General features: G+C 46.5%; 1 protein-coding gene across 1 annotated transcript in view; it reads right to left on the bottom strand.

Moving 5' to 3' along the window:
- LOC116573066 (core histone macro-H2A.2) overlaps nt 1-13,199 on the bottom strand; it is a 41,441-nt gene that overhangs the window by 12,227 nt on the left and 16,015 nt on the right. Inside the window, exon 2 of the mRNA XM_032312702.1 lies at nt 10,025-10,255. Within this exon, the coding sequence (XP_032168593.1) occupies nt 10,025-10,196 (172 nt within the window). The 5' untranslated portion in view covers nt 10,197-10,255. The remainder of the gene's footprint in view (nt 1-10,024; nt 10,256-13,199) is intronic.

Genomic DNA, 13,199 nt, shown 5'->3' with positions numbered 1-13,199 from the left:
CGTGAAATTGCCATCACTCATAAAAATCTATGGCAATAAAAAAACTGCCTAAGTATGCCATATTAACTAAGCAAATGTGATTAACAAAAAATTAGAATAAAATACGCATTAGAGTTAAATATTTATATAGAATTTCCATAATGAAAAGTTGTAAATCACTGCAAATTCATTCTCACAAGATCTTTTCCAGGTTATTAAGCAATGAATATCGTGTTTACCCACAATCCATTTATACAGTGGCCGTGTTTTCAGAATCAAAGACTGGGGGATGGTAGTTTGAGAAGTATGACCATGCTTGTTGGGACGATGGGATAGAGTATTGGAAATTCATGCCCTGTTAGGTCATCTGGTTGGCTAGTTCAAGCTGCTGACCAACCCTTTTTTCCCCTGAAAGAAGGGTATCCATCACAAAGAACTGTAGTGATGAAGCTTTCGCAAATAGGCTGGCTTTTTCGACTCTAGGTTAAAATGTACAGCTCCCCATTTGCACAATAAAATGGAGCTTCCTGCACCTGCTCATCTAGGGGGTTCCATCCCTGGGGGGAAGGAGGACTCCTCTCAGCCATTTTTCTAGATTGAGTGGGGGAGGTCAAGGAGCCCCCCACTTTTAAACTTCTGAGCCACGGAATTTAATTCAGAATCTGGGACTACCACTTTCCTGCCTGTGTCTCCCGCACTTAAAGGAAGACGTTAAGCACCCTGCCATGTTCTGCAAATTAGCTGTCAGCAGGAGAGGCAGGGTAAATGGGAAGCCTGACAGACTTGGAGCCTTCAGGAAGCCGCCTGAGGTTGGGCTATTTTTAACTTGACAGACAGGATGCACACACATTGGATTCACAGACGGACAGCCTGCCGGAATCCAAGGCAGCACGGCCGGCCAGCATGCCACTGGACTCCTGGACTAGCCCTTTCTGAAATCAGAGAGGAGAGAAAAACCTCAATTCTGTACTCCAGCAGAAAAACAGAGGTAGACTTTTGCTGTAGAAAGAGAAAAACTTCTTAACAATACACAGCTGAAAATCTAGACCAAGGACTTCCCTGTTGGATAGGTGGTCTGATTGTTCCTCGGGACAAGGACTTCATGGTTTAAATGTCTGAAATAACATTATTATTAATATTTTCCAAATGTTATTAGGACTCATATATTCACATGAACGATAAATGTTTGTTACATTCTTGAGTGATTTTATTGATTTTGAGAACATAAGTATCCTTTTATTGGCAGTTAGTAGGAAAAATGGATTTCTATAGCACAAATTTGTTTCGCTGAAAAATTTGTGGGAAGATGATTATTCTGTGAAGTGGTGGAGACTTCCTTGGAAGTCTATAGACTTCTATATTCTTGGAATTCACACTTTCAGCAATAGGAACCATCTGGAAGATGGCTTAGAATCTGGTCGTAAAAAAAAAAAAAAAAAAAAAAATTTCTGTAGCCAAAAGGGATTTTGGAAATCTCATCATGCACATAATCTCAGAAGAGATGGGTCCTCTCGTTCTGTCCACAGTCTGACCAGCATTGGCTACCTGAGCCCACAGGAGCCCGGAAATAGCAGAGTGACTGCAGGGCTGGCGCAGAGGGCAAGGTGTGGCCACGCCTTCAAGACTGTCTCCTTCCTCAGCCCCTTCCTTCCTGCCCATTTGCCCATGAGGTGATGATGCCCCCAGGGGTCTGTCTGGGCCCTCTGGTCTGCCCAGGCCATGCAGTCTTCCAGGGAAACCCCATCCATTCACGGCTCTAGCTTCTCTGTGCCACCAGATCCGCACCTCCGGTCCTGATGGGATGTCCCCTGTACAGCCTCCCCTGCCTGTTCCACAGGTAAATCGAACTTACCACATCCCCAAATCCAAATTATTTCTTTGGGGGTGGCAGCTCTAACTCCATGCAGTTCCTCCCAGAGACCTGCAAGTCCTTCCCTCCATCTGCCCTTCTCACCTCCTCCTGGCCTCACGAGTCATACCTCTTCTCCATACCTGCTGCCTGAGGGCCCGAGTTCAGGCCCTCTGCTCTTTGAGCCCAGAGAGTGATCATGGCTGCCCAAATGGTTTCCTTGCCCCCATTTTTGTCTTCCTCCAGATCCATGCCAACAACACCACTGCTGGCCCATAGGCACCTTTATACAAATTCCAGGTCCCTTCTGCCAGACACTTTGCTTCCCTGATTTTGTCAGAACAACACCCTTTACTGCCATCTGCTGGCAATCCTCATAATAAATATACAAATCTTCGAGGTTATGAGCAGAATGATATTCCCACACGAGTGGAATGTGTGTCCTTTGCACAGTGTACAACCTGTACAACCATACATGTGGCCCTGGATGCCAAAGTCATTTTTTCAAAACATAAATGTAATAAATGAAAATCATTAGATAAACAAATGTTTGTTGTTAAATGGAGAGACCCAACTGTCTGGAAATGATGTAAATGATGGGTTTCTATGTGACACAGTGACTTAAGGTACCTGGAAATTCAAGATCTTTTAAAGGCCTATTTGTCCTATCAATTAAAAGTATATTATAGAACATTTCCTCACTACAAAAATTATTTAAATTATTCACTTTTAATATCTTACATTTATGTTATATCTATTGTTGGTAAATACAAAACTATTTTCCAGGATTGGGGGCTTGCTTTTCAGTCCATCTTCCCTCACTTCTATTGGAGATGTGAGCTGGACCAACATTTACAGAGGACACACTGAAATATGAATGTGATGTCCATTCTGGGAAGCTTGAGTATGTCTCAGGTGGAAGGAACACTCTAGATGCGCAGTTTGGCATGCCTCTGCTACCAGACTGTGCAACCTCCTCCCCCTTTCTTGGGACTTAGAAACACTGCATGGCTCTAACATCCTGGTGATGTATGAACCAGGGCCCAACCTGGCAGCCAGTCCGGAGAAATCGGGCAAGGCAGACTGCTTTCTCTTGCCCATCCACTGTGGGTATGAAGAGCATGGTCTGCTGTTGAGATCAGGGCAGGAGAGAAGAGCTGAATGGTGAGACTTAAAAGCTCTTTTAGGAGGTTCAGTAAGGAGAGACAGCAAAGATGATGCTCTGTGGGTAGGACGGTGTTGCCCAGATGCTGATGTGTTCGTATGGGGACACTGTAGTGTGCTCATCTGTACCCAGCTGTCCCTCTGCTTCTGGGAACCAGAGGGGAGACCTACCCCCTTCGACCAGAGCTTCCAGCCAGCTCCAGAGGCCCCATGGGTCCTACTTCCCTGATGGGCCCTTTGTCTCCAGCATCTGCAGCTTCTCTCCCTCTGCCTGGGAGGCTAGATCATTGTCAGTGCCAGGATATTCTTTCCTGCTTTGTTGAAAACTGACCATATAATTCTGGGTTCATTTCTGGGTTTTCTATTCAGGTCCACTGATCTATGTGTCTGTTTTCCTGCCAGTACCATGCTGTTTGGATGACTACAGTTCTGCAGTTTTATAACTTGAAGTCTGGAATTATGATGCCTCCAGTTTTTTCTTTTTTAAGACTGCTTTGGCCATTCAGGGTCTTTCTGTGGTTCCATACACATTTTAGGGTTATTGGTTCCAGTTTCGTGAAAAATGCAGTTGGAATTTTGATAGGGCTTGAGTTAAATCTATAGATTGCTTTGGGTAGTGTGGACATTTCAACAATACTCGTTCTTCCAATCTATTTCTTTTTGTCACCTTCAATTTCTTTCGTCAATGTTTTATAGTTCTCAGAATACAGGTCCTTCTCCTCCTTGGCTAAGTTTATTCCTAGGTAATTTATTATTTTTGGTGCAATTGTAAATGGGGTTGTTTCCTTAATTTCTCTTTCTGTTGCTTCATTATTAGTGTATAGAAATGCAACAGATTTCTGTACATTGATTTTATATGCTGCAACCTTACTGAATTCATTTATCAGTTCTGGTAGTTTTTTTGTGGCATCTCTAGGGTTTGCTATGTAAATATGTTATCTGCAAATAGTGCAGAAAGATTTACTTCTGGCCAACTTGGATACCCTTTATTTCTTTGTGTTGTCTGATTGCTATACATAGGATTTCCACTACTATGTTGAATAAAAAGGGTGAGTGGACATCCTTGCCTTGTTCCTGATCATAGAGGAAAACCTCTCAGTTTTACCCCATTGAATATGACATTTGCTGTGGATTTTTCATATAAGGCTTTTATTATAGTGAGGTATGTTCCTTCTAAATGGACTTCTTCGAGGGTTTTTATCATGAATGGATGTTATACTTTATCAAATGCTTCTTATGCATCTATTGAGAGGGTCCGATAGTTCTTATCCTTTCTCTTACTGATGCAATGTATCACGTTGCTTGATTTGTAAATATGGAGCCACCCTCACATCCTGGGGATAAATCCCAGTGATTATGGCAAATGCTTTTCTTATGTATTGTTGAATACAGTTTGCTAGTATTTTGTTGAGAATTTTTGCATCTATGTTCACCAGAGATATTGGCTTGTAGTTCTCGCGCACGTGCTCTCTCTCTTTTTGGTGGTATCTTTATTTGGTTTTGGTGTCAGGGAAATGCTGGCCTCATAGAATGCATCTGGAAGTTTTCTTCTTTCCTCTTATATTTTCTGGAATAGTTCAAGAATAGGTATTAACCCTTCCTTACATGTTGGGTAGAATTTTCCTGTGAAGACGTCTGGTCCTGGTCTTTTGTTTGCTGGGAGTTTTTCATGACTACTTCGCTTACTCTGTTCAAACTTCCTAATTCTTTCTGTTTCAGTTTTGGAATGTTATAAGTTCCTCGAAATATATCCATTTCTTTTAGGTTGTCCAATTTGTTGGCACATAGTTTTTCGTAATGTTCTCTTATAACCCTTTGTGTTTCTGTGGTGTTGGTTGTTTTTTCCTCCCATTTGTGATTGTTTGAGCCATCTCTCTCTCTTTTAAATGAGTCTGGCTAGAGGTTTATCAATTTTGTTGATCTTTTCAAAGAATCAGCTCCTGGTTTCACTGATCTGTTCTAACATTTTTTTAGTTTCTCTATCATTTATTTATGCTCTAATCTTTATTCTTTCCTTTTTTCTGCTAGTTTTGTGTTTTGATTGTTCTTCTTTTTCTGGTTCCCGTAGGTGTAGGGTTAGGCTGTTTATTTGAGATTTTTCTTGTTCCTTGTGGTAGGTCTTTATTGCTATGAACTTTCTTCTTAGGACAGCTTTTGCTGCATCCCAAAGGTTTTGGACTGTTGTATTTTCATTTTCATTTGTTTCCAGCTACTTGTTTATTTCTTCTTTGATTCCTTGGTTGACTTCTATGTTTACCTTTTCGAGGAATCACAAACTGTTTTCCACAGCAACTACACCAACTGACCATCCTACCAGCAATGCACAAGGGTTCCAATTCTCCACATCCTTATCAAAAATTGTAATTCTTTTAATAACCATCCTAATGAGTGTCAGGATAAAGTTTGAAATGTACAAAATAAAATACATAGGATGGCAAAGAAAACCAATGACGCTGAAATGTAATTTTCAAAGTATTAAAAAATCTGCAATATAGTAGTCACCTAGAGAGAACGCAGCCCTTAATGCCATCTGCCCATGATACCCCCATCTGTACCTCCAGCTCTCAGCTCCCTGCTGGCTCCAAGCATGCCTAGAAGGGTTTCACTCAATAACAGCCATAGCCCTGGGGCGAGCTGTGACCATGGATCCCCAAGTGAAGCCCCTTTCATGCACTGTCTTAGGTAATGCTTACCATGATGTTGTGAGGGTAAACCTATATACCTCACAGTCCTCAGCTGATAAGTGGGAGAGCCAGAATTTGTCCTCCTGGGCACCTTGCAGGGCCCGCACTCAGCCCCTCCCCCTGCACCCGGTTTCTCTGCCATTGTTTCGGGCTTCAGCGACAGGCACCAGTCTCACACACCAGCTGCTTAGCTCTTCTCATCCCCTTGGCCAGTCCTCTTAGATGGAGGTCCCCGTCTCCACTCTTCGACCAATGGCAGCTTGGGTTGAGAGAAAGTAGCCAACCCAAGGCTCAAAGGTTCATGCCATCGTTGATGCCCTTCCCCTCATCCAATCCATCATGGAGCAGAGCTGACTCTACTTGCCCCCCCCCCCCCCCCCGCCAAATCTCCCCCAGAAGTCCATCTTTTCTCATCATCCTCTCTGCACACCCCTGTCCTGGCCACTAATCAATTCTCAAAGGTGACATGAAAACGGCCCCAGTGGTTTCCTGCACTCTGATCTTGCTTCCTGCCAACCATTCACTTAAAGTCCAAGTGATGTCTCCCAGATGCCACTGCCTCCCTTCTACACGCATATGTCCCTGGGAGTGCATAACATATTCATTTTCATCATGACCTCAAGGACCCGCCTGCCCATTCCCCATCTTGTCCCTTACCCCCTCCCATTGCCCAACTCTGCTCCAGGCACGAACCTCCTCCAGGTTCTGGAAGGGGCCACATACTTCCTCTAAACTTCAGGTCTTCACTCTTGTTCCTACCCCACCTGAAAATCTCCCCCACCCTAGCTCAATCTCCCATCAGAATCAGCTTAATTCCTACTAATTCTCCACTCTGCCTGCCACCAAAATCATTTGGGGGAGCTTTAGAAAAATCCTGATGCCTAAAACATACTCCCATGAGAGTCTAGCATCAGAATTTTAGATCAGTCAACTTAAGAAAAACCAGAGCTGCGAACCCAGTTTCGGTCCTAACAACTCTTATTTGACAAGAGGCAGCCCCCGGCACCCCAACTCCACACATGCTTTCCAGAGCTCTGGTAACTTCCTTGCCCAGCACGCATGTGGCTTATTTTGCTGTGCTTCATGCTCTCAGCCTTGCTGCTCTGCCAGCCCTGCCTTCCGAGGCAGGAGCTGGCTGGCCTCTGCTTTCCTCTGGATCTTCAAGGCCTGATCCGAAGGAGAAGGTCAGTCGAGATTTGTGTCATGGATGCTGAAAGTCGTCTCAAGGGTGACAGGATGCTCTCATGCTTTGAACCTCTTTTCCTAAACAAAACCAACTGATGGCTGCCACCCCCACCCCAAAAGTAACAAAACACCCCCTTTTACTTCCTCAACAATGGTCTGCAAATTCTACTAATAAGGATTCATTCCTCTGGCTTAAAACTTTTTGTTTCAGTAGAATGCAAGTGCCGCTGGAAAATGTAACACATGAACCGAGTTAGTCATTATCTTTGCCCCGAATGATTTCATCAGCTCTCAATGAAGGGACAACAGAAGAATGACCATTTGTTGAAGGTATTCTAGGCACCTGGCATTAAAAATATGTTAGCTTATTCATGGAGTTAAATGAGTGAGCTCAAAGAGGCTCAGGAATTAGCCAAGGTAACAGAGCCTGTAAATTGACACACCAGATTTAAACTGACAGGAAGGGAAGGAAGGCACACAGGCCTGGGCTTCTGAGGACCTACTTCACCTCCTCCAGTTGGCTCAGGACCCTCCTGGGTGCTGGGACTGGCCCTGGGGGATCCAGTGTTATTGGAAATGGCATCCTTCCAGGTGCTCATCCTCTCTCCTCGTTCATGTTCAACACATTGGCAAACGCTGTTGGCTTTGCCTTCAAGATATATCCGTGCTCTAACTGCTTCTCAGTACCTTCGCCGCCCACTCACCGGATCTCTGCAAGAGCGTCTTGCTACTTACCCTGCTTCCGCCCTGGTACCCTCTCCCCACAGGGTCCCATCACTTCCACTTCTGCTCAAAGCTCCCCTAGAACTCTCAGTGCAAGCTCTTATCCCCCACCGGCCCACTTATAGGCCAAGCCGCTCCCTCAGCCCCAGAGCTCTCGGGCCCACGGCTGCTCCTCCAACACCCTGCACCTGCCTTCCCCCTGCCTGGAGCACCCACTTGCATGCACGCATGCACGCATGCGCGCGTGAACACACACGCATGCGCGAACACACGTGCGTGCGCACACACACGTGCGCATACACACACACACACACACACTCACTCACTCCCTGCCCCCCCCCCGGGGGGTCCTCAACCAGCACTATGCGCCCCGCCCCTCGCCTCTCTCCTTCCTACCTTTGCCTCCTAGCCCTTGTCACCATCTGAGGATCACATACACTTCCCTTATTTGTTTGCTGCTTCTCCTTCCCGGAATGCACCTGCTCGAGGGCGGGGATTCCTGCCTGTTTGGGGCTTCAGTAGGCATTCCTATGGGGTCTGGTGGCTCTAATCCGACATAAATTAAAAATCCTATCAGCGGTCCAGTTCTAATACCGGGGAGAGGCTAAGGACTTGCTGTACACCGACACGTTGATGCTTAACAAGTATTGGTTAAATGAGTGAACAGGGAAACATCAGCTTTTATTGGAACCACAGACTAACAGCGATGCCAATGATTCAAAAGGCCAAATTTGGTCTGTTGTGTTATGCCCCAAGTTTAGACTTTCACCGAGTGGAGGCATGGGATGTACTTAACTATTATTTCATTAATACCAGCATTAATGGGACAATGTAGTGCAGCAGAAGTACATGGCCTAGGGTTGAAAGACATCGGGGGAACCCCGGCTCCCTGCTTGGAGGCTGTGGGATCTCTGGTTACTCGGTGTCTCCCAGTTTCACTGGGTGGTGTGTTCCTAAGTGATTGTTTTAAAGCTTCATTCGCCTTTCCCTCTCTGAGCCGGCAGATTTTCCCATCAGATTCCCAGGTCGCATTCCAGACCCAGTGAATCAGACCACAGGGTGTGTATGTGGGGTGGAGGTGGGGGGGAGGCAAGCAGCCAGGATCCTGCATTTTAAACAAGCATTCCCTAAGCGTTTAGGCTGCTGCTGCTACAAGACTGGCTAGAGTCTCGCTCCTCTGAGCCATCGTTGGACCAGCATCAGCACCAGCTGGGAGCGCAGGAGGAAGGCTGAGTCTCAGGCCCCACCCCAGGATGGTTGGCGCTTTGAAAACACAGTTCTCTCACACTTGATTGGACCAACTTACAGAGCCCTCAGCCCTTCTCTCTAACCTCCTAAAGGATGCCAGTGAAAAGCCTAGGACAAACCTTTCATTTCACAATAAGGGACAGGCTTAAGATGCCAAGGTCTGCCTAGGAAGCTCCAGGGGAAGGCTTCCACAGGTGGATTAGGCAAACCTTTAATCGCTAACATTTCTTGGTGACAGATGGGGGCCAAGAGGGCAGATGTTTCAATGCTCAGGTCATGACATCAAGCCCCATGTCAGGCTCCACGCCCAACAGGGCACCTGCTTGAGGATTCTCTCTCTCCCTCTCCCTCTGCCACTCCCCCTGCTTGTGCACTCTCTCTCTCTATTTAGAGAAATAAATAAAGTCTTTAAAAAAAAAAAAAAAGAAAGAAAACTAGGGGCATCTGGGTGGCTCAGTCAGTTAAATATCTGTCTTCAGCTCAGGTCATGATCCCAGAATCATGATTCCAGAATTCATCGGGCTCAGTGGGGAGCCTGCTTCTCCCTCTGTCCCCACTTCCCCTGTTTGTGCTCTCTTTCTCTCTATGAAAAAAAAAAAATAAAGCTAAACAGGAAGTTACTTTAACATATAAAGACCACACACAGCAAAAATCTCATCTTTTAGTAAAAAAAGTACTGTTAACAATCAATATGGGAATTATTTCCTATGGACCCACTATATACAACGGAGAGTGCAGGTGGAACGTTATGGGCTTCATGGAACCGGCTGGCGCTGGTTCTGATGGGGGTCAACACTATTCACCAACACCAAGGACTTCCGCAAAGCGGAGACCCCTGTTACAAAGTGAATAGCATGCCCCACCCCCACCCCCAGTCTTCCCTGGAGTTTCTCTTCTGCAGGAACCTAGACTTACGCTGTGTTTGCCGAAAGCAAAACACACCTTTTTCATGGCTGGTTTAGAGAAGCCATTTGATGGTGCGGTCTCTTCTTTCCATGTTGTTTCCCTGTCGTTGTGCCCTCTTCCCTCCCCTAAAGCCTACAAAATGAATCTCAGCCAAGCAGGCACGCGGAAACCCCGTTAGCACCCGCAGGAGCCTCCAGCCCGCGACCGAGGGGAGCGACCCTCCCTGTCCTGGGGCGGCAGGGGTGGAAGGGCCGGGATAGGGAGCCAGGAGGGGGAGACACGTTACCTGCCAGGTACTCGATGACTGCCGCCATGTAGACGGGAGCACCCACGCTGATCCGGTACTTGAACGTCCCTTTCTTCAGGTACCGCATCAGCCTCCCCACGGGGAAGATGACACCGGCCCTGGCTGAACGGGACAGCTTGGACATTTTCTTCTTCCCGCTCCGGCCCGACATCTTGCCTCAGTTTCCCTCTCAGCTTGCTGACACGGAGGCCTCCTGGCTCTAACACGATGCTGAGAAGGAAAGAAGGCAGGGTGAGGAAGTGGGGCTGGCAAGCATTTGGGAACGGTGATGGGGCACCAGGACACCAAGTGACACATTTGGTGGCCCCAGGGTGACAGCTGAGACCTGGCAGCCACCGCCAGCCACTGAGGGCTGGAGGCTGGGCATGGGGGCTTTACGGGGTCTTGCCAGCCACCCTGTAAACATCTCCCCACCCCACTGCATCAGCCCAACCTCAGGGGGAAAGGCCAAAGAAAGTCACTAGAGAAAGGGGTCATGGTACGGCTGTCTGCAGGACAGTGGCCCCAAAGATGCCCAGAATCCCTGCCTATGTCACCTTATATGGCAAAAGATTCTTTGAAGATTTGATGAGGTGGGGGATCCTGAGATGGGGAGATTATCCCGGAGTATTGGGACAGGCCCAGCGTAATTGCAAAGGTTCTTTTAGGAGGGGGCAGGAGATGAGTGAGTAGGAACAGGTGTAATGGGAGAAGCAATGGATTCTCCCCTGAGAGCCTCCAGGAGGAAGCAGTCCTACTGACACCTTCTCTTCGGCCCAGAGAACCTGAATTTCACCTCAGCTCCAGAACTGTCAGGGAATAAATTCATATTGCTTTAACCCCTAAACTGGGGCTAAGTTATTATAGCAGCAGCAAGAAAATGAATAGGATTCTTCTTTGCCCTGATTTGCTTCTGCCTGTCTGACTCCAGGGTACTTTGTTAATAGGGCAATGCCTGTCATGGCTGGCTCTGACCGACGACTCAGAGCTCCTGGGCGTTTCTTGGATGAAAGTTTTTTTCTAAATTCTCCAATCTCCAATTCGCAAAATCAGAAAGACGCCAGAAAATGCAGTTTACTCATCATGCTAAATGCAGAGGAATAAACCCCAGCAAATTAAAAACTGCAAAGCAGCCCAACCTTCCCCTTCTTTGAATGAGGGGTCCAGACTGATCTGGGGGAGAAACTTCAGAAAGAGCCTGAAGAGGTGACTTCAATACAACACACGGACAGACACGCCAATAGCTCACTGTTATTTCAGGAACCGGTCTTCTGTATGAAGATAAGATAATTATACCCTTCTGAAAAGCTCACTCAGAGAATCATAATAGAGCTTAATCCATTGGTTGAAGGAGTAAAAGCAAATGAGACAGGACAAACAGGCATGACCAAAGTTGGGGTGGGGGAGAGAAAAGGAAACAAAATTTCTAGGAAATCCGTGAATGAGTCAAAGTTCTCTGCTTCAAGGGCAATGTCATTCTTTCTGGCTATTTCATTTGGGAATGCAAAGTAAGAAAGTAAAAAAGAAATTGAGATTGGTTCTTTTTGCGGAGGCTGCCTGTCTCACATGCCAGCTAGCCTAGTTTACCAACAGCCAACGTGACCTTGAAAAGGCCCAAGAAAGTGGACAAAAATATGACGGAAGAAAGTGCGACACTGAGGCATGGCTGGTAGGAAAGACACGAAGGTGGGATATATTTAATCTGGATGGAAGAATGAACACAGAGTTCAGGTGCCTAAAGTAGCTGATTACCCTGTTACAACTGAGAATTTCTATATAAACACCATGGAACTGGCAACCAACCCTGTCCTCGACACCCTCTCATCCTCGAGGTGAATAATGTGCATTTGAGGCATTTTATTACATATGTCACATACATTATTTTTTACGTGCTCATATGTACTTACTGTACTCCTATTTTATGAGTCGTTTTGCCCCCGAAAGATGTAGGTATTCATCAAAGTTAAGTATGAGCAAAGAGGAGCAAATAGCCTTAGAATGATTGTCTCTTTCATAATAAGGCACAGGGATCAAACAATAGCACCCTTTTTAAAACTCCCACATTTTCTGTGCTTCCGCTGTCCCAGGCTGCTACCTCTCATGCAGCTGCTTAGATGTCCTCCTTTGGAGGAAACAAGCGACTACAATATTAAGGTCCTAGCCATGAATTTACATTAAGGAAACTGAGGTCAGGCATCCATCTAAGTCCGCAGTACCCACTGTTGGTCATCGCTGACCCGGGGCCCAGTGTGCTCACAGAGCACAATGAACTGGTCCTGTCCGAAAGAGAGCGATACGGCAGCTGTATTAGTGGCTGGTGGGGTCCAAAACGGAGGTGGCTCCTGGTCCAGTGGAAAGCCCCTAGGATCGGGAGCAAGAAGCCCAGGGCGAGGTCCTGCTTCTACATAAGTAGCCAGGAGAGCTCTGATTGTCATTGGTGTGGGCCTCATCTGTAAGACAGGGAGGTGACTCATTGATCCTTAAGGTCACTGCTGTCTGAAACACCCCAGGGTTCGTGAAATGCACTTTCAAATGGTTCTGGTAAAGAAGCTTTAGTTCCTTTAGGAAATGAATTCTAAGGAGTTGAGAGCCTGTACAGGTTCATAAAGATGTATTAGCACTGGGGACTCCGCTAAGTGAATTATATGCTATTTGTAGTAATAGGTAAGTTGCGGGGGGGGGGGGGGCGAGAAGATCAGTCTGTCTGGTTGCCAAGAAAACCACCTGGGAAATCTGTCACAGGGTGGACTTGTCCTGCAGACACTGTGCAAGCTGTACGGACATGATCTCTCATACCAACAGAGAGAAGGACACACAGGGCACGAATACCACGGGGGCAGGACCCACTCCTCATCCCTCCCCACCCCGCCATATTTTTCTCAAACGAAAATAGCCAAGAGAATGACTAAGTATGCAGGGTAAAGCCACCTAGTGACTCTCCCAATGTCAGCCAAGTGGAGTCACAAGTTTCCCTAAAAACAGGTGACATTAGGGGACAGACGCCTAAAACACTCGTGAAGATAAAACAGCCAGGTAGGGAAAAGCAGGGTCAGATCAGACAAAGGCGCATGTCAGCTATGCAGTGTAAAACGTAGGGATCACCCTATGCATAGCATTTTGTAACCAGGCTTTCTTTTTCTGGCTGGATTCCAGACTTTCCTCCAGGTTAGGGCCT

This window comes from Mustela erminea, chromosome 14 (genome assembly GCF_009829155.1).
Source record: "Mustela erminea isolate mMusErm1 chromosome 14, mMusErm1.Pri, whole genome shotgun sequence".
NCBI lineage: Eukaryota > Metazoa > Chordata > Mammalia > Carnivora > Mustelidae > Mustela > Mustela erminea.
This window is presented reverse-complemented; position numbering and strand designations above follow the sequence as displayed.